General features: G+C 39.3%; 1 protein-coding gene across 1 annotated transcript in view; it reads left to right on the top strand.

The window, feature by feature from the left end:
* mllt3 (MLLT3 super elongation complex subunit) overlaps positions 1-23661 on the top strand; it is a 126057-nt gene extending 102396 nt beyond the window's left edge. Inside the window, exons 6-10 of the mRNA XM_078396038.1 lie at positions 5236-5317; positions 8410-8533; positions 10250-10352; positions 19005-19076; positions 21127-23661. Coding sequence (XP_078252164.1) covers positions 5236-5317; positions 8410-8533; positions 10250-10352; positions 19005-19076; positions 21127-21258 — 513 coding nt within the window. The 3' untranslated portion in view covers positions 21259-23661. The remainder of the gene's footprint in view (positions 1-5235; positions 5318-8409; positions 8534-10249; positions 10353-19004; positions 19077-21126) is intronic.
* Positions 23662-26692: the final 3031 nt, after the last annotated feature.

Below are 26692 nucleotides of genomic sequence, written 5' to 3'. Positions count from 1 at the left end.
ATTCTCGTGGTGCTCTGTTCCAAAAGTATAATCATTCTTCAACTACCTCTCCGGCTTTTACCACTTTCACACGTCAGTATCCCTTTGCCCTAATTATCTCATGGATTTATAGTGCTGTACAGCATAAAAATGGCCATTTGGCCCAACTGCTGTGTTGGAAGCAGGCTGGTGGGGTGAAAGGTGAAGACCGAGAACTTTATCCTTTGTTCTGTTTGGGGGGAGGGCGAGCAAGAGCAGAACTACGGGATACAGAAGGCGCTTATGACGTATCCATCTATGACCAAAGAGGACGGGGGTGGGGGGGGGGGGGTGACAGGGACTGGGACGAAGTTTACTAATGAACGAGGACATCGTGGATGTCCTAGAATGGAAAGTCTTATCTTGGGAACAGATGTGGTGAAGACGGAGGAATTGAAAGTAGGAAATAGCGTCTTTACAAGAGGAAGGGAGGAAGTGTATTCCAGATAACTGGTTGACAAGTTTATCGTAGATGTCAGTCAATAGTGTGTCTCTGATGATGGAGAGAGAGAGAGAGAGAGAGAGAGAGAGAGAGAGAGAGAGAGAGAGAGGGAGAGAGAGGGAGAGAGAGAGAGAGAGAGAGAGAGATCAAGAATGGGAGAGTCTTATCAGAGATGATCAAGGTGAATTTGAAGGCAGTGTAGACGTTTTTGGTGGTTAATGAAATCCACGAGATCTGCATGAATACAGGAGGCAGCCCCGATACAGTTGGTGGTGTGGTAATGAAAGAGCTGGGGGATAGGGCCAGTGTACACTAGAAACGAGGACCGTTCGTTACCAACAGAAAAGCTGGGGCACTTGCGAGTGCCCATGGCTACACCTTAAATTTGGAAGTAATCGAAAGAGAAGTTATTGAGGCTTTCCTATTGCTGGACAAGCATAACTATGCACAGTACTCCAAATGTGGTTTCACCGATGCTACAGCTGTACCAACCTTTTTACTCCATATCCTTCCCAATGAAGGCAACTGTGCCAAATGCATTCTTCACCTCGCTGTCCACCTGAATCACCACTTTCAGGGAACACTGCTCCTCTACCCTGAGCTCTCTCTGTTCTACAATACTCTCCAGGACTGCCATTTACTCTGCAAATCTAGTCCCCTGAAGAATGAATCTGCAGCTCTCTTTTCACCCTATTCCTTGATGTTATATTGTCCATGGGATCGGAGTCTGTTCCCCTGAACATCTCTTCCTCCATTCTTCCATTTCCATTAATCAGTTTGCCACCAAACATTACAATACCGACTCGTGTTATGAAAGGAAACTGTTTATCCCAATCCATATCCAATTGGTGCCTTTTATTTTGAAATCCTCATCTTTAGAAGAAAATAGTTGAGTCTGTTAATTAAACCTCCTCCCAATTTTAACCAAGCTTGCCTTTTAAAGCCTTGATCATTCCATCCCATATTTCCATGCTCACCATTATTTGAATCTCATCTCTACCCCTCCCTCTGCACAAACAGGGTCCTAGTTGATAAATGACTGTGAACATGGGCATTTAACTCCCACAGCCTTCAACATATCACTTGCCCTCCTACTGCCTCTCCATTGTCCATTTCAATTGGTTGTTCTTGTTTGATTCTGATCTTAAGATCTTATAGTTGCCAACTGATTTTTCCTGTTGACTGCAAACCTGGTTGCACATAAAGACTAATCGCCTCCCAAAACTGTTTGCTTCTCCACCTCCCTAAACTCATTTGTAAATACTCCAATGGGTGTTTTTGCCTACAACTCTTCCAAAAACAGCTGGTGTCTTTACCTTTCCTTGTTCAGCCATTTCTCCTCTTCTCCACCAATTGCACTCCATCCACCTACCCTGGCGTGCTACCCACAATTCCTATAAACTGGCAGACTTGGGACATTGTGGACATTGGATTAGTTGAGACCTTCTGAGACCCTCGCATGTAAGCATTTTACACAGCATGGATTAAGTGACACTAAAGTTCAATTTTTACTGTAGTTAATTTATCCATGAAATAACTTACTACGTCTTGGTGCGGAGATCATTTGACTGTCCTGTTTTCTGTATGAATGGCAACATGAAACTAGTGGGAATTACTTGGTATTGGAGGCAATAATGAAATATTAGTGAGACTAGATTTAGTGATACACAGACCAGGGTAAGAACACTTCTCTCAATAAAGGTTAGGAGAACAAAAAGTTAGCCTAAATGCATAATTTTTGAATTTGTTTAAATGAAGACCTTTATAAATATTATGTTTATTCAGTGCCTTATGTGGATCAGAAGCTTTGACATCATTTGACCTTTTGGACAAACAATGTGCTGCACTGATATAAAGACCATGCAGCGAGGAGCTACTTTTGTTTCGTAGGAAGGACCAGATTGCCAATTTATTCACTGCTGAGCGCTGCACTTTCAAATGCAGAAATCCTGAAATTCCTGCAGTCTCACCCATGCTGTTCTATCCTTGCTCCAACGCTCCTCAGCAGAAAAACAGCAGCTGACCACAGATTTCCAAACAGCTGGGAAATCATCCTACACACCCTTTGAGATGCAAGAAGAAACACGAGCATCTGTGGGAAATCTACAAGATGACATGCAAATTCCAGCACTGGAGATTAGGATTGAACTAAGGTCACTATGTTGTGCTACTGTGCACCAAATGCAAAATAATTTTAAATTGTCTATTTTAACTGACAAAATTGAGGCTAACTGATAAGACATTGGAAAACACTAGTATTCAGGTACTGTAAAACAAAAAAATTGGAAAGCTAATATGTCATTGTCTACTGGTGAGGAAATGAAATACAGAAGTAGGGAGGTTATGCTTTGTTTATATAGATAACCGGTGAAACCATATTTTGAGTACTGTGTACCATATTGATCTTATTTAAGAAAATATATTATCCATTGGAAGTAATTCAGAAAAGGTTTAAGACTAATACCTGGAATGGATAGGTTTTCTTGTTAGGACATAGGACTGTACAGCACTGTTCAATACATGTCGGTACTGAACATAATACCAAGTTAAATTAATCTCCTCTGCCTGCACCTGATCAATGTTCCTCCATTCACTGCATATCCATGTGCCTATCTAAACTCCTCTTAAATGGCATTATCATGTTGGCCTCCTCCACCACCCCTGGCAATGTGTTCCAAGAACCCACCACCCTCTGGGTAAAAATAAGATTTTTTAAAAAGCTTGTCACTTACATCATTTTTAAAATGTTGTCACTCTCACCTTAAAACTATGTCCTCTAGTCTTTAATAGTATTTAACCTCCCTGGGAAAAGAGGTTGTGACTGCGTATCCTGTCTATACCCCTCATAATTTTATATAATTCTGTTTGGTCTCCCCTCAACTGCTGCCCCCCAGGGAAAATAACCCAAATGTGTCCATCCTCTCCTTAGAGCTAATCCTACTTACCCGGACAACATTCTTGTAAACCTCTTCAGCACCCATTGCCAAAGCCTCTACATCCTTCCTGTAATGGGGTGACCAAAACTGTACACAATACTGCAAATGCAGCCAAACAAAAGGTCTACAAAGATGAAGCATGACTTCCTCCCTCTTACAGTGAATGTCCCAACTGATGAAAGCAAGCATACCATACGTCGCCTTTACGAATCTACTAATGTTGCCACTTGCAGGGAACGATCAACCTGGATAGTTACATTTGGATAGGTTAGACTTATCTGCTGGGGTTCAGAAGAATGAATAGGGACTTGATTGAGACATGGAAATGTTGAGTAATTTTGCCACCAGTCACCATTTAAGGCAGGTGAGGTCCAACCCTTTTTTCAGAAGATTGTGTGTATTTGGAATTCTCACTTGCTCCCTGGTTTGGCGGAAGCAGAGTCTTTGAATGTTTTAATGCGGACGCTAGTAGGTGACTGATTGGCAAAGTGACTGGTTACAAGGAGGAGATGGGAATGTGGAGTTGAGATTACAATTGGTGCAGACATAATTATTTATACCCTAAGGAACTGATTGGCCCACTCCTGCACATAGTTCATATCAATTAAATTTAAATGCATTTAATTATCTTCAACGTTTTCTCATGTTTGTTTCAATCTTTATTTATCTTGATGAATTAAAAAAATATTTGCAGTAAACATTACAGAATTTGTCAAGGAAATCTGGGGCTGTGGTTTAACCCATCATTGCTGAACTTCTAGGACCAGACTTGTATTTTTTATAGGAACGTCCTGCACTACACTGCATGAACCCTTGCTGATTAGGCGCTGGCTATGAGTCCTAGTTCCACAGTAGGTAACAGCTGCTGGGGAGGCACTGTTTACTGAACCAGCCCTGACGAAGGCATTCTGCGAGCTTGGCTTGGAGCCACAACCATAGAACGTCCCTTGGGATCAAGGCTGACCCCAAAATCAGACTCCCCCTCCATTGACTCTATGTATCCTTCAGACTGCTGTGGAAAAGCAGCCAACACATACAAGGGCTTGTCCAACCCAGGTCATTCCTTCTCCCCGCACCCATCAGGCAGACATTATAGAAGCTTGAAAGCGCGTATCACCAGTCTTGGGAACAGCTTCTACCCCTTTGTTAGAGGATGAATCTCATTTTGTTTGTCTACATGAAGGGGTGGCTTCCTAATGTGGGAAGTGGTCTGCACCTTCCAGGGTTGTGTGGTCCATTGTTCTGTTGATGTCCTGCTACACAACTGTTGTGTAACTGCCCACAGGGACACAGAGCTGAATATGCTGAGTAGGCACACTGGTCCAATGTCAGTCACTTTAATTTCAGGGTTTTGATAACTGTTACTAAGTGCTATCGAGAACTTTAGAAAAACCAAAAAGGGAAATGAGCATTTGACACTAGGGGGGAAAAGTCTGAAATAAGAAATGCTGGATACATCTGAAAAACAGGCTACTATTTCAAGTTGAATAATAGTTTTCAAATTCAAATATTACTCGTTACCACATGGCAAAGTTTTTGTGCTCCAATTATTTTGTGTTATAAATAGTAATTTGTATAAACTATTTAGTTTTAATTGTGCTCTATAGCTTGAATCATCCTTGTGGTTCCATATTTTAGTTTTAGAATTGAATTGATGTTAACTGTTCATTTTGTTTTGGTTATATTTTCCAATAACACAATAAAAAATATAGTGCATGAATCAACATGGCAAATAATCAAAAATCTTTTCAGATTGCTCTTGTAATTAGCTCATGATTGTGCATTTGGTCAGCTACTGCAACAATACTGACTGTTTTCCTCTTGTGTTTTTCTTTGAAGTCTCAACAGCCAAGTCCTGCTGGTTCTAGTTCCAGTTCAAATTCCAGTTCAAGTTTTACACCATCTCAAAACAATAGACAAGGTAAAGATTTGAAGTGGTATCCATTGATTTATTTAAAATCTGTTGACATTTTCTATCTTAAATACTTCTTTTTATCATTGGTTAACTTCTTTACAAGGATAAGATTTCAGCTACCTCAAGGTTTTCCCCTCCCCCACTCTCGTAATCTGGCCTCCAATGCAAAAAGTCAGGCTTGTGGACCTCTTCTTTGATTCCCAAGCTTCAGCCAGCAGATCACCACCTTACAGTTTGTCAGTGTATCTTTGTCTGGATCCTATTGTGATTTGTGTGTTCTGCATATTTTTGATTATTCTGTAATAATTGGTTTTGTTGAGCCTACCAAAATTTCTGCCGCCCTTTTTGGTGATATCTTTGTGTTCATCGTATTCTGTGGTTTATTACTCTCTCCTTGTGTGCAGTAATTGGCATGTTTCATTTTGGCTAACATTCTTTTAGCGTACACAATTTATTTAACTCTTATTTGTATCTATCGTATTCCACTGCCAACTTTGCTTTCAAATATTCAAAGTCCAGAAACCAAAAGAGTTCCTTGGGGCATGCTGTTCGGCAGCCCTTTGCTAATGTTTGTTTCCCTGATGCTTGTTGCTTTAAATTGTGATATCATGCAGAGATTTAAATGTGTTTAGGAAGAGGAGGCAAGGCTTAATGTCAGCTTTAACTGTTTCGCATTATCGATGTCCATTCACACTAGTTCATTGTGCTTCCTTCTCTCCCTCCCTCTCGCTTCCCCCTGTATTTTAGTGCCAGTTGGTTCCCTTTACAACAAAAATCTCCATGTCAAGCATCTTCAGCACATGAAGTCTGTCTGTCTTCTCTGCTTTAGTGTTTCCATCTTACTCTGGGTTAATCAGCTTGTGCTCTTATGTGCCTTTGTATTATTCATAACAATCTGTTGGATATCTTCCATACTATTTTTGGCTTCAGTTTCCCTTCCCTTCCCTCTATCAGATTCAAATCATTCCCAACTGCAATTTAACTATTTTTCTCATTGTATTTTTGTGGATGTATCCAATAATTCATGTGCTTGTCATTTTCGTCTTAATACTGACTTGTTTATTTGTCCTCAAATGGTCGACTTACTCCTCAAGCATAATCTTTAAGCAGTTATCCTGACTTTTACAAGTTAGTAAAAACCCTGTAGCTGCTGGTATATTTCTGCACCTTTGCCAGGCGCCATGATCCCAGAATGGGAGTTGTAACTAGGATTATACCAGCAATGAAAGATGTTCTACACAGTGAAGAAGGCGATTTGTTTTTGGGGTTGGAGATGTAAAGGCAGAGAACAAATGATATTCACAATTGTGGGTTTTTAAAGGATCAGTTAGGGAGAAACGTTTTCTTTAGCCAATGGCTTGGGAACCAACTTTCATGTTTTTAAATAAATCACCAAATAAAGAGATTAGCAAAGGCGCTAAAGGGGAAATTAAGAAAAAGTTTTCCCACTCAGACTAGTATGGTGTGAGATGGGTTTCCTGAAAGTGCTGGAATCAAATTCCAAAGGAATCTTCAAAAGGTAATTGCAATTTAATAGAAATGCAATTATTGGGGGCAAAACGAAGTGGTCATGAACTCTTTACAAGTGCAGATACAGTCAGTGCTGCAAATGATAAACTTCACTGCTTTAACATTACTTGAATTGTCAATATGATGTTTGCACAGAGCGAGTTTCACCAGCACTGAGAAATGATCAAGCAATGTTTTGATTGGGTGATGAATATTTACCAGGCTGTCAGAAATGGTGTCGCTCAGAGAACTGAGGCGTAACAATGTTGTTTAGCACACCATGTAGGTTGGCATTCACGGTGTAGAAACCTCCAGATTGGGTTTACATCTGCAGCCTTCTTAGTAGTTCTTGTCATGGTTTGTTTTGAACCAGCTTGAATGCAAAGCAATTACAAATCCATTGAATGCAATTTATGCATTTTGCACATGACAAGATGCATCAAACAAAAATAATATGCTGTGGTAGTGGTGGCTGGTAAGAGGATGGATTTCTTTTTATTTCAAAAGCAAACTTCATTCATAAAAACAATACAAAACAGCAGAAAAAGCTGAATACATTCTTAAGGTTGGTCTATACATTCTGTGTTGCTTGTTTATACATAGGTGTTAGCACATTTGTTTTGCATAGAGCACCATTGGCATCCATGTAGCCCCCTAGGGTGATAGTACTTTCCATTGTGTGAGGATTTTCCCTTCCGTAGTTAGCACGTCAATATCCAGTAATGGAAAGATTCTTGTCTGTCTCTTCAAATTTGTGCTGAAATTCTTCATGCAGTCTAATTGTTCACATCTTTTGGAAATGTGTAATAAATATAATTCAAAATGAGACCAGCTATGAAGTTTTCAATGTTAATTTCAGTTCTTATTTGTATTCTGTTCTGTCTGCTGTCTCATAGCCAAATTGAGTTTATTATGCATGCTATTATCTGGCTCTGCATTATAAATCTGACCTGCCCTGACCTGCCAATCATCAACCGCTACTGTTGGCTATTAGGAAAGAAGCCAAACAATTTACCTTTTGGCACTGGAATTAATGATGGATTCTTGTTACACAAAATGCATGTGACATGACCTATAATTATGTCATGGACCCTAACCTTTACCTAAGTTTGCTTTTAAGTTTGATCTGGAAGGAACAACTGGTATAAAATAGGTGTTCATGATTTGTGACTAAGTGATTAATGTACTGCACAAAAAACTACATCAGCTTCAATTTTTTTCCAATCTCAGCTTCCCTGATACAGTATTACCTAGTGTTGTGCAAAGCCATGAAAACCATGATCCACTTACTCCTGGTACTGAATTAATACTCTTTATAGGAACTGCAATTTATCTCTGTGCCTTCGTCTCTGCTCTTGGTCTTGAATGCTGATCTCCAGGGGTGATGCACAATGAAATCAAGAGAGTACTGGATCACCTTAAACTAGTATCTTACAGTTAAAAGCCAGTCTTGATCTTTGTTTGAAAATGTGCAAGTGTATATGCATGTCTTCAAGTCAAAGTGAAAGGAAAGACCTGAATTGTAATCCATTTTTCACGATCCCATTCAATCTCTGGTTAAGGTTTCTTTCATTTATCTTTTTAAACAGGTCCATTGAGATCTATAATGGAAGATCTCCATTCTGAAGACAATGAGTCTGATGAAGATGAGAATGGAAACCTGTCTGATGTAGAGAGATCGCTGAGTACTCATTGTGGAAGCAGAGGACACAGGTAGGGTAGCAATGACAAGATCTAAGAGATGTCATACATTTTTGTATTTTCATTCATCTGTTTGTTCTTGTATTTCTGATAACAAAGGTCATCCAATCTATCTAATTGATGCTGTCTCCTGGAGCAATCCCAACAAAGCTAATCACTCACAGTGTAACCTATTTTCTCTTGCTCCCCTTATCCCAATTCTATTCAGCTAAGCTGAGGATAGTTTACTAGTGAGAGTAGGAATAGGAGTTAGGACAGGTGAATGAGTGTCTAAGAAGCTGATGCAGGGGCACAGGTTTTTGGGCCATTGGAATCCCTTCTGGGCGAAGAGGTGACCTGTACAAGAGGTTGCATCTAAACTGAAGGAAGATCAATATCCTTGCAGGGAGGTTCACTTGTGCTCTATGGGAGCGTTTAAACGAGAGTGGCAGAGAGATGGGATCTGATGCAGTAGGGAGCATGAAAGTCAGTACAGAAGGCTATGACAGCAGGTTCAATAGATGGGATAACTAGGAGCACACAGGGAGCAAGAAAAGATGATGGGATCATTATCTTTCCATCAAAACTGCCTGATGGGTAAGGTGGATCCCCGTGGATGAACTCGGGGAGTGGATAGATACGTGTGACTGGGACGTTATGGCCACTGCAGAAACCTGGCTAAGGAAGGGTCAGATCTGGCATCTTAATATTCACGGCAGTAATGTAATCCCTACTTTTCAGTTTTAGATTAAAAAATTGTAATTTTCATGATCCTGTATTTGAATGCTTGTTACAAATGTACAGCTTATTTGTTTACCAACTTATTCATTTGTGCACGTGTGTACACTACCTGCTGCCTTCCAGTTCATATAGAAAGCAACCCCTTGTGGAAATTGCTTCATAATTACCACATTACACATGTAGTGATCATTTAAATTCTGTTTTCGCCATTAATTGAAAGTAAGACAAAAAAGTGTTTTTTTTAAATGACAACACATTATCAAATCTGACTGGTGATCGAAGCTAAACTGGAGAATTAAAGCAATTTTGTTCACTTGTCGGGAAGTCCAAAGAGCCATCCTGTTTACATGTTATTTGTACATCTCAAAGTAATTTAATTGCAAGTTAATAAGTTATTAAAAGATTATGGCAACATAGTGGTGCAGCTGTGAGAGCTGCTATCTCAGTGTCAGAGACCCAGATCAGATTCTGATCTCTGGTGTTGTCTGTGTGGAGTTTGCACGTTCACCCTGCGACTTCATAGTTTTTCCCAGGGTGCACTAGTTTCCTCTCAATCCCGTGTGGGTTTGTAGGTTAGTTGGCCTCTGTATATTGCCCCCAATGTTGAGGTAGTGGATGCAAAAATTAGATAACACTGAACTAATGAGAACAGGTCAGAAGAGCCTGTTACCATATCTCTAAACTAAATTTTGACTGGACTTCTTTGATTAAAAAACAATCTTCCAGGGGTTATCATGAAAGCTCTTAAGAAAAACGTTGACTCAGAAGTTAATAAGGAGATAATAAACAATTTGCTCTCTTTATCAGAAATTATGGAATATCATATGAATTGAAGAGATGTATCATAAATAAAGCAACATAAAGAAATGGCTCAACATTGCACACTTAAATTGTGTTGTGTTCAGAGCTTTGCATCATCCACATAAGAATGTATGATAAGATACGAAATTCATTTTTGCCCTATTTTGTCGTTGCAAGTTTGTGCTTCAGCTTTGTTTGTTGTTACAGAATGAGTTTGAGCGATGGGAGCGACAGTGAGAATAGTGGCTGCTCCACCCCACCCAGAAATGAAGCACCTCCATTATTAAAAGCCAGCAACAGCAATAACCAGGTATGGAGTGGAGCTGTGTAATGAACTGGAACACCTAGAAAGCTACACCTAAATATATTCTGTTAGCTTCTTCCACACAGAATATACTTTATAATTTTATGGATATTGAAGTTATGTTCAGAAATGTTGGCTTAAGAATAAAATTATTTTTCTGGGATGCTAAACTTTTTTTCCCCTTCTTTTTTTGCACTTTTTTCTTTGACTTCCTTCCCTCTGCTTCTCCCTAGTGGAGTCTGCTCCAAGGCTTTCCTTTGCTCTTCCTACTCTGCCCTTCCCAATTCTCCTACCAAGCATTAAATTTTGGTATACTAAAGTGTCATGATTCTATTGCACCTGTTAACACTAAATGCAAGACTTTGAAGATGAACCTTGCATTTGCAAAAATGAGCTTTAGTTCCACTAAGTAAATGGCAGGAAAGGCAGGATGCCTTTGTGCAAGAAATTATTTAACCCTTCTGACTCTGCTGAAATTATTTAACCCTTCTGAACCTGCTGAACTCGAGTTTGATAAATGCATCTATGAAAATTAATCTTTTACACTTGAGAGGAAATAATGCCTCACTTAAACTTGGCCATTAAGCTTAGAAGACCATGAGAATGTTGGCTTGATTGTCTTTTAGGGCTCGACAAAATTACATGCAATGTAGCCTATTGGAGGTGGTGTTAAATGCACAAAAGGTTGTTGAACACGAATGCTTCCAAAAACGTGCAATGCGGAGAAGTCTGACCTCCGATAAATGTTCTGTGTGGCATTAAGTACACCTGTGTTGCAGCCCCATGTTTTAAGGCCAATGTTGCAATTCTGGTATTTATTGCAGTAACAAGGCATCTGCTACAATTTTCACCCTTTCATCGTGGCTGCTACTGGCTGCTTTAATTGCCGTATCTCCGCACAATCTATTGTAAAACTGGAAAATTAGATTGCTAATTAATAAATGAATTGGTAATCAATGGAGGATGTATTTCAAGCAATTTTTTTCCCCAGCTTATTTTATTATTTGGACTTCTGTCCAAGAGTAATAGCTGGGTAATTTATCTTTTGAAAATTAAACTTTTCAATTGAAATTCTGTACAATGAAGAGGAAAATACTTCTACAGCTGAATGATCTGTACCTTTTGAAATATGCTGTTCATGATCAAGTAGGCTTTCCCATTTCTGCAGCATTATCTCCATTTTGTTATTATCGTTTCCCTATGAACATTTTGTTTCACTTCTCCCTTTGGGGCAGAAAAAAACAATTGAAATAGATGTGACTTTTCTCTTGAAAGCATGAATATAATTATTTAGCTAAATATTTTTTTTACAAGGAATAGGCTTAAGTAATTGCTACAACCACTTGTATTCTGAAGTATACCATCCTCTATCAACTGATGCTTCTATTACAAAATGAAATGAACAAGCCATTATGAGTGAGATCAGAAATTAGCTCTTACTATTTTGCCTGGAGTGAGTCTTTGTGATCCATTCGGTAATTATTTGTCAAGAATGAATGAAGGTAGTTCTGCTGTAACATGTGTTTCCACAACACTAATCGAACACCACGCGATCGGTGAATTAGGGAATACTATTACGTGGGCCAAATTGGTTATAATGCGATTTCAGTCGGAAACTGGAGAACCACGTGAAAAGTACTTTGGACATTGACAAGCAGAGAAAATAAACTGTCCTGGAGGGAATCAAAGTTTCCAGAAAATAAACTTTCCATTTCCATGTGACCTCCCCGCAGTAATCGGACGCGGTACACGGCTGCTATTTTCACTGCGAGTGGCCATTGAAATTGACAAATAATCACTTCTAATAACGTTTGTGTAACAATACTCGATTAAGCACCCTAGCATGCAGCCGTTTGTATTTTTAGATTGCAGGAAGATAAATAAACAGAGATATTAAAAAGACCTTTTTTGAAAATCCTGCAGGGATTGTTATTTTATTATTTTAATTTAAATTTGATATTGCGAGTCTAAAACTCTCTTGTCCCTAACCCCCTTTTCCCCCAATCGTTTTAGAACTCTTATTTTCTATAACATGAGGTTTCTTAGGAATGACACAATCATGTTATGGCAGAACGACCTGCAGTGATGTTCCAAATGCATACGACATTACAGCATCTTTTCTGAACCTACTAGATTGTCATGAAAGCCGTCAAAAGAAATGCTCTGACAAATTGCAGCTTCTACCTAGTTTTGATGCAACAAAATGCATTTCCAACAATTAAAAAAGAATGTGTTTCACCACCTATTCAAACTATCTATTCTTGCGCAAACAGATGGAAAACTATACAGTGATTAAATCGTTCATTTCTGCAAAATAAGAGTGTTGACCCTGGGTATAGATACCAGAAGGGTCTTGCAAGTGGTACAGATGTGGGAAGAACAAGAGACCAACTTTGCCCATTACTTAAAACCAGGGATGGGAAAATTGAGATAGTTACAATTTGAAGCGGTGGTCTTGTCAAAGTCAGTACATTTTTCAGAGTAGAGCAGTTTTGCTGAGCCTGAGCACCACCAGAAGCAAGAGCACTGAGGATGCCTGTGGCTGAAGTCTTTGCGCCTCTATTACAACAGGTGTTAGAAGTCAAAAGCCCATTAAAGCAAGGCAAACCTGAGAAAACAATAAAGAATGGTGAATGTGACAAGGTAAGCTGTGTTTTTTGCATTCTTGAAGTTCTTTCATACAACACACTGCAGTCCTGAGCTCTTGGGCATAGTGAATATAAAAGCATGACATTTTTCAAGTGTGACTCAAAGTAAATTGGCAAAATATTTGCCCTTGTCTCAAGTTCCACTTGCTGGTTCAATTTTACTTCAGGAAGGAAAATAACTCGGGCAGAATTCTTCAGGGAGACTGAACATTTGAAGTCATGAGTCAATTCTCTTTTGCCTCCAGCTCATTATTTCTACCCACAAATCAGACCCTCTCCTTTCTTCAAGGTGTCAATAATTGTTCCTTATTTGGGAATGTCAAGTCAAGTCAAGTCAAGTCAATTTTATTTGTATAGCACATTTTAAAACAACCCACGTTGACCAAAGTGCTGCACATCTGATTAGGAAAAAAAAAAGAAACATACAGTGACAGGCAGCCAAACACAACGGCGCGGCCATCTTGAACAAAATGTTTAACTAAAGCAGAATGGTGTCCCGCGGTAGGAAACTCCTGAACACAGTGTTTCAGAATGAGACGGTGTAGACATGCATGATCTTTTTGGAAGTGCTACAGTCTATCCTGTTCCTTTGATACATTAAACGGTGCTTGTTGCAACGACATCTGAAATAGTAAAGCACAAAAACAGTCCATTGTCCCAGGAGGGTCCTATCATAATCATCGTGCTGTAAAAATCATTAAAATGGATGCTTTCACACAAAACAGATTTTATTGGTAAGGTTTGCTGATCAAGCTCAGGTGGGAATAACTTGTTCCATATAGGACTTAGATTTATTATTTTTGCATGCACAGTGGTACAGTGAAGAGCTTTGTTCTGCATGCTATCCAAACAGATCAGATATAGCATGCTTAAATACTATCATGTTAAACTCAAGTACAATATAGAGAGCAAAGGGGAAGATGCAGAGTGCAGAATATAGTTCTCAGCATTGTAGCGCATCAGTTCCATAGACAAAAGTCCAATGTCCACGAGGGGGTAAAGGTGAATTGAACAGCACCCTTGGTTCAATACCACAGAATCCAAAGCAAGCAAGTACTCGAAGACCTCTGCACTTAACCATTATTTAGGTGTCTGTTGTGTAGAATTGGAAGAGTATTTCTATTTCAAAGCCCACATGAGGAACAAGACCCCTTCTAAATTTGCACTGGATGCCACTGTGGTCAGATAAGAAGCATACAAGTTTTATGATGATATGGCCTCTTTGGCTAACACTAATGATCTAAAATTGCTATTCACTTGGAAAAATCCACAAATGACAGCAATTTCCCATAGAATCTGTCTTGTGGGAGTGATGCATAAATTAGATCGGCTTATCTATGCTGAATTGTTGGCGATTTTATTTGGGTTTGGTAATGGATTTTATGTTTGTGTGTATGCTTCAGTGTTTTTTCTGACTACCTATTGCTCGATTCCCTCCCCACTCATCGTTAAATAATTACAGCCTATCCACAACATTGATATTTTAAATTGTGGCTCCTATCCATGTTGTTGCACGTTTTGGGAGTTGCTCAGATCCATGGGATTTTCTTTCAAATTAGTTTAGTTTAGTTTTGAATCTTCTGTGGTCCATTTTAATTTTGATTTCTGTTCCTGTACCTTATTCTAATATGGGTGACAAACTTGAGCTGCAGTGGCCAAATGATGCACAATTACTGACTATGCTGTGGGGGACTTGAGCTTGATAATTGTAAAGATTGTGCATAGAAGTCACTTGATGAATATTAAGGTGAACTATTGCTTTAGGAGTTGTGTACACCGTATCTGACATCGTCCAATATTTAATTTGGGTCTATGAAGCTGGCAGTGCACTAACAATGACACATTTCTTGCCCATTTTACATCCTAATATGAACTCGCTGTTGCAAAACAATTTCTGTTGATTTTCCCTTTAATTTCTTTTATCATATCATATCATATATATACAGCCGGAAACAGGCCTTTTCGGCCCTCCAAGTCCGTGCCGCCCAGCGATCCCCGTACATTAACGCTATCCTACACCCACTAGGGACAATTTTTACATTTACCCAGCCAATTAACCTACATACCTGTAGGTCTTTGGAGTGTGGGAGGAAACCGAAGATCTCGGAGAAAACCCACGCAGGTCACGGGGAGAACGTACAAACTCCTTACAGTGCAGCACCCGTAGTCAGGATCGAACCTGAGTCTCCGGCGCTGCATTCGCTGTAAAGCAGCAACTCTACCGCTGCGCTACCGTGCGCCTTTATTCCGTGGAACTACACAGATTTAACTTAATTCACCCATAGCATTACTCAGAATTTATAGTTTTGTGATATTTTTTATTTTTTAATGCAGCAAGGATGTCTTTAAGAGCAATAGAATTGATGCTTTCAAAACAGAAATCTGATTAATGTTCAGAGTTGGGCCTCATTTGTGGGGAAACAGTTGAAGGTCAGGGTCAATGATTTCACAAAGGATTGATTACCAGGACATCTACTTCAAAAACTCTAATATGATTTTAAAAATAGGCAAATTAATTTCAGTTAATACATCTTTAACAGTGTTTGTGTCCCAAAATTTGGATTTTAATTTTTAAAGTATAATTAATTTCCAGAATGTGTGGTCTAGCAATAACTCAAAGATAAATGAGCATTGCCTATGGAATTGCAGCCTTGTTTTGTTTTAAACTTATTAATAAATTAAAAGATGCTTGAACCCACTTGAGCTTATTCCCTCATTGAGGACTGAGATTCAGGCTGCATTAACAGAAAGTTGTCCTTTAAGAAATGGATTCACTCTTATTTTAGCCATTTAGTTATTTTTCTCGCAAATTTTCAAGGATCATAACTGCTGGATAAGAACAAAACAACTGATTCATGATAGTAGTACTTCTGTCAATACGATAGGGGCTACTTGGTAGCGCAGTAGTAGTTGTTGCCTTACCGCGTCAGAGACCCGAATCGATCCTGACTACGGGTGCTGCCTGTACAGAGTTTATAGGTTCTCCCCATGGCTGAGTGGATTTTCACCAGGTGCTCCGGTTTTCTCCCAAAGACATAGAGGTTTGCAGGTGGAATTGGCTTCGGTAAAAATTGTAAATTGTTCCTAGTGTGTAGAGTAGTGCTATAGTGTGCAGGGATCGCTAGCTGGCGCGGACACGATAGGCTAAAGCAACTGTTTCTGTGCTGTACCTCTAAACTGAACAGTAAACCCACAAAATTCTCGTTGCAAGTGGTGGAAGTTTTTTTCAAATCAGATCAAAGAAGTGCAAGGATGATGTGCATGATCCACTCCACTAGAACATTGACCAGTCCAGCACAAGAACAGGCCCTTCGGCCCATGATGTCTGCGCCGAACATGATGCCAAGACCATAACTTATCTATCTAAACAAAACGTATATCTCTCCATTCCCTGTGTATCCATATGCCTATTCAAAAACTCTTAAATGCTGCTATTTTATCAGCTCAGTGAGCATCACTACTCGGTGATTTCAGTGGAATTCTCATTGTTTTGGCTGTTACTGCTATCGAGCATTAATTATCTGTATTGATTTTGCAACAACTTACTGCTTAATGATAACCAAAACAAAATGAACTAGGTAACCAGTTAAGAAGAACATACTGTGGAGGAAGAAACTGCAGATGCTGGTTTAAACCAAAGATGGACACAAACAGCTGGAGTAACTCAGTGGGTTAGACAGCATCTCTGGAGAAAAGGAATAGGTGATGCTTCTGGTCCAGACCCTTCTTCACTGGAAACGTCACCTATTCCTTTTCTCCAGAGATGTGGTCTGACCCGCCGAGTTACTCCTGCCTTTTGTGTCTATCTTAAGAAGAACTTACTGTTGGAGCAAGGAAATTTAATGGCAGGGAATAGTAGGTGACGAGTATTTCTTCACATTGAGTATTAATGAATATGTGAGCAATTTCATCTATTTGACTAAAAATTTTTTTTTCAATTGAATTCAAATACTTATTTTAATATCTTCCTTCCCTATGTCTGTCTGCACGCTTCCACTCCTGATCGTCAGGAGTATCCCTATTTCTATCTTCTTCAAAGGGCTAGTAGAGCCAGAAGCACTCTGATCCCCACTAACCTTTCCTGTTTGTTGCTACTGTGCTATTGCTAAATTGGCAAATTAATATATATTCCTATTTCACTGGATTATTCATGTTTTGTGTATCATTTTTGGCCAGTAACCTACTTTTAAAAAAAACATTTAGGTTATTATTTTGGCATCAAAACAAGAGAATAATAAGGAATATCCAAGTTTTCTTTAGTTTAGAGATACATCGTGGAAACAGGCCCTTTCGGCCCATCGGGTCTGCGCCGACCAGCGATCCCCATACATTCACACTATCCTATACCCACTAGGGACAATTTTTACATTTACATTTACCAAGCCAATTAACCTACATACCCATATGACTTCGGAGTTCTTGACAAATTCAATGTAAAGCTATTACTTGGTGAATTATGGTAATTTCAAAGCCAATGTGGACTGAATTAGTAGAAGGAAATAAGTTTGCAAGTAAATATTATATGTCATACATATTCCATGTGCATCACTTTTGTGTTTTTCAGGACGCTTAAGTGATTTTTTTTTTACAAATCTTGTAAATCTTTTATTAACTGGATAAGACACAAAGTGCTGGAGTAACATGGCATATCAGGCAACATCACTGGAGGGCATGGATAGGGACATTGTGGGTCGGAACCCTTCAAACTGCATGTAATTGGGAGAGGGAACAAAACCTGGCAAATGATAAACAGATACAGGTGAGAGGGAGGTTTTGATTGAAGATCAGTAGATGAAGGCTAGAGATGAAAAGGAGACAAAAGGATACATAAGCGAGAAGTGAAATGTGAAGTCAGAGAGAGGGATATAGGTGGAAGTGGACTTAATTAATTGGAAACGCCCAGATCTAGATCTATATTTTAAGAAAACATGGCAACAAATGAGTTTGTTTGCTTTGGCGCAGAGGTGGCTGAAGAGAGATCTGATGGAGGTACACAAAGTTATGAAGTGTGTGGATTACTTAGTGGTTAGTGGTGTCTACGATCACAGGGCATAGGCTTAAAAATAAAGGGCAGGGGTTCAGAGAGGATTTGAGGAAGAATGTTTTCACCCAAAGGATGGTTGAAACCTGGAACTCCCTGTTTTAAAGGGGTTCATAAATGACAGGAGCAGAATTGGGCCACTAGGCCCATCAAGTCTACTCCGCCATTCAATCATGGATGATCGATCTCTCCCTCCTAACCCCGTTCTCCTGCCTTCTCCCCATAACCCCTGACACCTGTACTAATCATGTGGCAGAGGCAGGTACTCCCAACAGCAGTGAAAAGGTATTTGGATTGGCACTTGAAATGCCATTAGGCCAAGTGGAGAAAATTAGATCAGTAAAGATATACTTAATGGCTGATTGGGCACAGCAGACAAAGGGCTTGTGTCCGTTCTATATGGCTCAAAGGTTAACTTTAATACTACTGACATTTCGGCCCTGATTTAATCCATTGATTTCCGATAATGGATTAAACTGTGGTTCAGTGAAAACTAGCAACGCTGAAGTTCCCAAATGTTAGTGCATCCTTGCTCTCTATAATTTGCATAACTTCAGCTTTGGAAACAGTTGAAATGTTTTGGGGATTCTGAATCCAATTAATATATGTCAATATTTAATGAAATATTTGTTTTGCTTTCTTTAATACAACTTGCATAGAGTAGCTGTTGTTGAATATTGATAGTCTACAACTTCCAGAAGAAGGCATTCGTTTATGATTTCACTTAAGGCTCACTATCTCCTGACCTAAAATAATGTTGTAACTGAATCCATAACACTTTTGTATACCAAATATCTTTTGCAAAATGTTAACTTCCTGCATTTTTGTTTAAGCTCTGTCAAAATATACAGAGCCTCTTTTTACATTTAGTTTAGTATATGACACACCTGGCCTCTTTGGCGTTTAAGTTATGTAAAGTTTTTGCTAAAATAGGTAAAAACAATTCTGTATTTGGCCATACCTTTTTAGGCATATCTGGATGAGTTGGTTGAACTTCATAGAAGACTGATGACGCTTCGTGAGCGGCACATACTACAACAGGTAAGAACATTTCAAAGACTTTGATTAAAGTACACATATAGCTATAACATGAGATGGGTAAAGTTTAAGGCAGATGAGCGGGCAATTTTTTTACACAAAGGTTGGTGAGGGCCTGGAAGGCATTGCCAGGATTGCTCGTGGTCGCAGTTATGATAGTGCCATTAAAGAGGCTTTTAGATAGACACGTGGAAGTGTCGGGAATAGAGGGATAGGAATCATGTGCAAGCAAATTAGATCAGTTCAGCTAGGCATCCCGTGTAATCACTTTCTTGTTAGCGATGCTGTGTGAAGGTTAAATATTGGCCACGACTGCCTGCCCTTCAAAATGTTTTTGATTACAGAAATCAGTTTAATGCTCTGCCTGAAAGATGACACTTCCATTTCATGGCTGGTGTACAGCTCATTCCCCATTGCTGCATTGGGCTGTCAGCTTGGATGATGTGCTCAAGTGGCCCTTGAACCCAGAACCATTTGACAGGAATGTGAGTGCCTTGCCAGTGAGTCATGACTGACGCGTAAAGAACTCTTGAGTTAGTCAAGCAAGGTGACCTTTAATGGGAAGGTTTAGTTTTAGGTTCAATTTATTTTTGTCACGTGTACCAAGGTACAGGAAAAGTTTTGTCTTTGCAAGCCTTGCAATCAAATCAGTTAATACTATACATAAATACAACCTAGCCACACTCTAGTATGATTAGCTTTTTAAATGAACAGTTCCAGAGACAAAATCCAATGTCTGCAATGAGGTAGAGAAAAATCGGGACTGTACCCAAGCTCGTGGAAGGACCGTTAAGAAGCCTGATAGCAGAGGAAGAAGCTGTTCCTGTGTCTGGCGATAGATGTTTTCAAACTTGTGTATCTTTTACCCGATCGGAGTGTGGAGAAGAAGGAATGACCAGAGTAGAAAGATCTTTGGTTATGTTGGCTGTTCTGCTGAGGGAGGGTGAACTGTAGATGGAGTCGATGGTGGTCTGTATGATGGACTGGGCTACATCCATCACTCACTTCTTGGATTGTTTTACTTTCTACATCATGTCTTAAAATTACTCTTGCTGATTTTAATAAAGTGAACCCGATCATGGCTGCTGCGTTGAAATAAAGTGGGCTCATGAAGGAAAAGCAAAAGAAAAATGTTGAAAAGATAAGATGAAGTAAATAGAATGATAGGACTAATTACGGGCGGCACGGTAGTGCAGCGGTAGAGTTGCTGCTTTACAGCGAATGCAGCGCCGGAGACTCAGGTTCGATCCTGACTACGGGTGCTGCACTGTAAGGAGTTTGTACGTTCTCCCCGTGACCTGCGTGGGTTTTCTCCGAGATCTTCGGTTTCCTCCCACACTCCAAAGACGTACAGGTATGTAGGTTAATTGGCTGGGTAAATGTAAAAAATTGTCCCTAGTGGGTGTAGGATAGTGTTAATGTACGGGGATCACTGGGCGGCACGGACTTGGAGGGCCGAAAAGGCCTGTTTCCGGCTGTATATATATGATATGATATGATACCCGAGCCAGTCAGGTTAGGAATCTGAAGTGGAGTCAAGGCTGTTAAACAATTGGGTGGGGGGAGAGGGTCAGAGGGAGTGTTGCTTGGGGGAGAGGAAAGGGAATGAGTTGGTCAGGTTGGGCTGTGTTAGGTCATTGAGAGTGTGGGGTGGCAGAGTGGGGTGTCAGCAACAGTAATTGGTGGGTTGAGCTGGGTTGACAGGTGAGTGAGTTTCATGAGATCACATTACTTAAAGCAACGCTGCCTGAGGTTAGTTTCTGATTGAAACTGGCCTCAAATAGTGTGATTTCCTAGATATTCATTGTTCAAGTGATTTTTAGAAGATTTTAGATCATTCAACCTCACTGACTGACAAAATTAGCACCCAAAATTACCTGCATTTGGCTTCCTTTAAACATGGCATTATTGTATCTATACTTAAATGTTACTGTTATATTGATGTGCTAATATGTCACTGCAAGTAATATTCCACAATTGAAATTTGGCTCACAGCTCCATCGTAAATACATGGGATTGGAATTCAGCTAATTTGTTGCTTATCTATTTTCAGATTGTGAATCTAATAGAAGAGACTGGACATTTTCACATTACAAACACAACATTTGATTTTGACCTTTGCTCACTGGATAAAACCACCGTTCGCAAACTGCAGAGTTACCTGGAGACTTCGGGAGCTTCCTGAGGGAAAAACGACCCCCGGCCACAAGCTGGAGACTTGAACTTTCAGTGACGCAGCCCATATGAACTGCCCTATAGAGCAACTTACTGCAGCTTTTATTTCCCCAGTCAAACATCCTTCTCACCCCTAAACATGTTGTAGGGTTGAGTAAGTACTGAGAGATTTGACAAGTCCTGATCAGCCTAAGGAAAGCTCTGGGAATGTTGGACTGGGATTTCCAACATCACATTCACCTTCCAACCCTGGATACTTGCTCTTCATGTCTCTGTGTGGTGTCCAAGTTCACATGGCAAACGTGCATGTGCAACACTGCCTTAGTATATAACTGATCTATTTATTGAAGAAGGAGACTGAAATATATTCTTGCATCTTTGGAACAACACTACCGGACATTGAGCACTCGGTTCACATTTATTACCATGGCTTGTGAATGCAGTAGGAATCATTCGCCGGATGTCTGGTGAATTTATCTACACTCTTAATTTTCTTTTGTAAACTAGCTGCGATAGTAGGGACACTATATGTGACTACACAAAATGTAGCCTTAGTAACCGAAAACTGTAGTGCTTTAAATTCTATTATTGTGCACTGTTCTTTGAAATGTTACCAGCTTTGTTTTAATTAGTGATCAATCAAGATGAATATTATCTGCATAATCACCAATCAAACAGATTTTCTCTTTCTTGCTTCTGTCCTTAACAGTGAATGGGATTATTTTTTGGTGGTGTAATTTTCCATGACTTTTTAACGAACACTGCAGCTTTACTCTCACACACTTTTGTCTCCATAAGTAAAGCTGTATCTCTCATGTCTTGCTCACTTTGCTCACATGGGTTTGCACTGGTACAAACCTATGTGCATCCTTTTGTTACTCAATCCCACAATCGGACAAGCTCGCGTAACTGATGAAGTGCAGAAGAGATCTTCTCCCAACCAGGCTGGTTGATCACTAGTTTAAAGCTTTTGCCATTTCAGATGTATTTAATTTTCTTTTTAAAGACTCTATGTGGGATTGTCTAAAATATTCTGTTGCCAATTTTCTGTAAGTTTATTGTAGAAAATTAATTTGGGATTAATTATTTATTTGAAAAGCACCCTTCACTGCCAAGTCTGTTTTTGCTGTCTTTACCATTCCGGTAAGGTGTCCATTATATCTGTCCATCCTATGGATACTATTATGAATAGATTTTTCTTTTGTAAGTACAATGCTTCAAAGGAGTCTTTTGAGGAGACCTTAGCTGTTATTTTCAGTCCAAAGAGGGGATGTATTTTTAGTACTTTTTTATTACCGAAGATTCAGAAGTCGCTTCCAGCAGACCAAGTGTACTTTCCAATGATAACGAGGTTCAAATACGTCATTGTGCCCATTACTTGAAATGTTATCTTGTTAGTGTACCTTTAATGTGCAATTCCTATCAAAAGAAACAGACTGATCTTTTATAAAAGAAATGGAGAAAAAATGACTCAACTTCATGTAATGTTCAATGTATGTTTTCAATTGCCATTATTCTTTGATTTTTTGTTGTTGTACATATGGTAAAGCCCACGTGTTCTTTCCAGGAGAAAATAAAATCTCCTACCAGTCTCCAGACAATTAACTTGGTACTTTGAACCCGTTTTAATTTATATAGTTGTTTAGTCCATCTTAATTGTTGTGGCTAAATCATGTGGTACAACTCCTTAAATTTTTTTAAGCTATATTACTAAATTTGAATGCAATTCAATCCTGTGATTCCATCCAATCAACGCATTCTTTATTTAAATATACTCTGTGCATCCAGACGTTAAAAAAGCAATGTAGTAAACACCATTGCCTTTTTTATTAGTGCTGGCTTAGAAAAAAGGTTTGGTTTCATTGCTTGCCTCAAAGGGAAAATGTATGGTATTAGAACATTAATGGTTTAAACCAAATGTGTTTCTTTGTAATCAAACGAAGATGGGAATGAGCAAAAAGTAAAGTACCCAATCAGGCAGCATCTGTGGAGGGAATGGACAGATGACTTTTTGTGTCGTGAACCTTTCAGAAGATGGAAATGAATTGGTGTATTATACGGTTTAAAAGTGGAACACCAGTCTTAAATCTTTTTTACAAAAGGCACATATATGAAGCTAATTTATCAACATTTCAGCTTGCATCTCAAGCAGAGCATGTCACAATGTTGAGTCTCCCACAATATTTAATTAAAACAAGTGTGTCACATTCCCAAAACATTTTTTGCATTATCTTTTCCATCTTTTTTTGTATTTAGAGTACAAAATAAATCCTCTTTTCCAAATAACCGACAATTGTGTACATGCTTTCTGTAGTTGAATGGCGATGTTTTCTGAGGTATATATTTGTTTGGCCAAGTGCCAGTCATCTCTGTAGTTATATTAGATTGTGACTTTTTTTTCTCTTAAAATAGCCACATGCATTTTTACTCTGTATCAGAGGATATTAAATTAAAACTGAAATTTGTAAATGTGCAGTTTTTAATACTTATTCAATGCATTCATTAAAAGGCATCTACGGAATTAAGAAATTCCATGAAATTTGGGGTTTGAGAATTATTTGTGGAGAGAGGATAGTCCTGTTATTGAGCAATGTTAGGAACGTGAGAGGACCATGTGGTTCTCTGTTCAACAAAATTGGTTCATCGCCTATCTGAATTCTACTTTCCTACCCAGTCCTTCCATGTCTTAATGCCCTAAGTGTGTTAAACTGAGCAATGAAATGCTTCAGCATTTGGGCATCTGTAATCTGCTGAGATTCCCATCACTAGCATTCCTGAAATAAATTTCTCCTCATCTCCTCATTTCATTCCTAATGACTGATCCCTTTTCCTAATACCTAATACCCTGTTCCCTACCTTTACCTTTTCCATTCTGAGGAATTAGTCCTTCTGCATCTACCTTGACCATTCTCCTTAATTGTGTATGATTCAGTGAGATCACCTCTCTTACATGTAACAGGGTGAGAATACTTAGAAGCTCTTATCTTGGTTGAAAATCTGAGCTGACAGTGTTCTGTACCTTTGTCAAACCCTATTAGTAGTGGAATCGTGTTCTTGATGAGATGGAAGATTACATGCAGAGCAATGAATGTCAAAGGGCTTTATGAACCTTATAAAACTGTTTGTTAGACTGAAAACAAACCCTGCAAAGAGTATCTCTGCAACTATGACCCTCTTCTGGATTTTTACCTTAAAACATGAGTGCATTCCTGGATTGTTGGCTACTGCTGTTTCGCTATAGTTGTAGGGAGAATTCCATTTCATCCAATTAAAGTAAAAAAAGAGGAATTGCATAAGGTCTTGAAGCCACATTTATACAGGCAAATGCCATTCTGTCAGGCACTGGGTCCTTTGTATCTGTGTAGACTTGTGGGTCCAGAGATGAGACTGAATTTACCACTAGATTCTGCAGGAAGTCATATTACTTCTGATCTGTATGGCCTTTCCAACCTTGTTTCTACAAAAGATTAACGGTCTGATGTCTTTGCCACATTTGAAACTATTGAGAAAAGGTTGCGTTTATTTGATAGCAAATTTAATGGCTTTACTGTTTCTCTAAAGCATGGGGTACAGGATCAATCCAAGCAACTACATTTGCAAATTTGTGTTTTACTTTATTGAACTGCATCTGTTTTTTTGCCTGAAATAAAAAGAAAATCCCTTCAAAGCCCAATTAGATTTCTGCTCACACTCTCTTTTGGAGCTTTCATTGTTAATCCAGTGCACCCGATTTCACTTAATTGTAGCAAATGATAACCATACCTTGCAACCTCCAAGCCATGGAGTCTGACTATTTTTTTTTTGGAAGCAATTGCATAATTAAGGATTTATCAAATATCATACCTACTCTAATGATGCTTCTGAAAGCCTTTACCTGGAATATTTACTCTATCATCTTGTGAGGTGTCTGCCAATCTTGTGCACTGGCCCTTCATTTTAAACCCAAGCCTGAGAATAGACTCGATGCATAATATTTTTCTACTGGCTGAGTTTGGAGGGAAGGCCATGTGAGGAGGAAGTTGGAGAAAGTGTAAGTCAAGCTTTATTGTCTTATGATCTATATCCTTGGATCAATTTCCTCATTATCTGCAATTCCACTAATGTTGGTGTCAGCTGCAAACTTACTAGCCAACCCATCTACATTTACATCCAGGTTGTTTTCATACATACATCACAAACAACAGAGGTCGAGCACAAATCCTTGTGGAACGCCGTTGGTCACAGACCTCCAGCCAAAATAATAATCTACCACCACAACCCTATCTTCAATGGACAAGTTAGCTCAGAATCCAAACTAGCAAATCACTGTGGATTCCATACTTCTTAATCTTCTGGATCAGCTTACCATTAGGGACTTCATTAAATGCCTTAGTAATATCCATGTAGGCTGTATCTTCTACCCAACCTTCATCAATCACCTTCGTCACCTCAAAAATACTCAATGACCTGCTACTGAACAAAGCCATGCCGACATGCCCTAATTATCCCATTCTTTTCAAAATGCAAGGAAATTCTATACCAAAGAATCCTCTCCAGTAGCTTCCCTACCACTGATATGAGGCTCACCAGCCTGCATCTTACTGCTTTATCGCTGCTGCCTTTAAACATAGGAACAACCTTGGCTATTCTCCAGTTCTTTGAGATCTTGCCTGTGGCTTGAGAGGATACAAAGAACTTTGTCAACATCCCTGCAATCTTCTCTCTTGCCTCCCTCAATAACCTGGAATAGATCTGATCAGGCCTGTGCACTTATCCACCTTAATGCTCTTCAAGAGCCAAAACACCACCACCCAGATTACAAATTTCCCTGCATATTAGTATACTCCAAACTAATGTTACTTTCCTTCCATCAATTAGGGAAGTGAGTACAGATGTTGGGATATTATGTTACCGTTGTACAAGACATAGATGAGGCTGCATTTGGAATATTGTGTTCAGTTTTGGTGAATCTGCTCTCGGAAAGAAGCCATAAAGCTATAAAGTATGCAGAGAACATTTAAGAGGATGTTGCCAGTACTCGAGAGCCTGAGATATAGGGAGAGATTGGGCAGGCTTTGACTTTATTCCTTGGAGTGCAGGATGGTCTTATTGAGGTGTATAAAACCATTGATAAAAATGCTTTGAATTAATCATATTTGAGCCCACCAGTTTCACCACATTCCTTAACCTCTCCCTGCCTGTTGTTCCTTTGAGATTTACTGGTTATAATCTCATACCTTCCCATCAGTTCCATTTGCTGACCACATATTCTGGTTGCCAACACCCTCAAAGCCTTCTGTGTGGCACTAGCACACTTCAATGCAAGGATATTGGTTCTCCTCCGGTTCAGATACTATCTGTCCCTCTCCTGTTTTACAGAGAGGGTAGTGAGTGCCTGGAAAGTGCATCTGGGGGGGGGGTGGTGGAAGCAAATACCATAGTGGCATGTAAGAGATTGTTGGACA

The sequence above is a fragment of the Rhinoraja longicauda genome, chromosome 3 (genome assembly GCF_053455715.1).
Source record: "Rhinoraja longicauda isolate Sanriku21f chromosome 3, sRhiLon1.1, whole genome shotgun sequence".
Lineage (NCBI taxonomy): Eukaryota > Metazoa > Chordata > Chondrichthyes > Rajiformes > Arhynchobatidae > Rhinoraja > Rhinoraja longicauda.
This window is presented reverse-complemented; position numbering and strand designations above follow the sequence as displayed.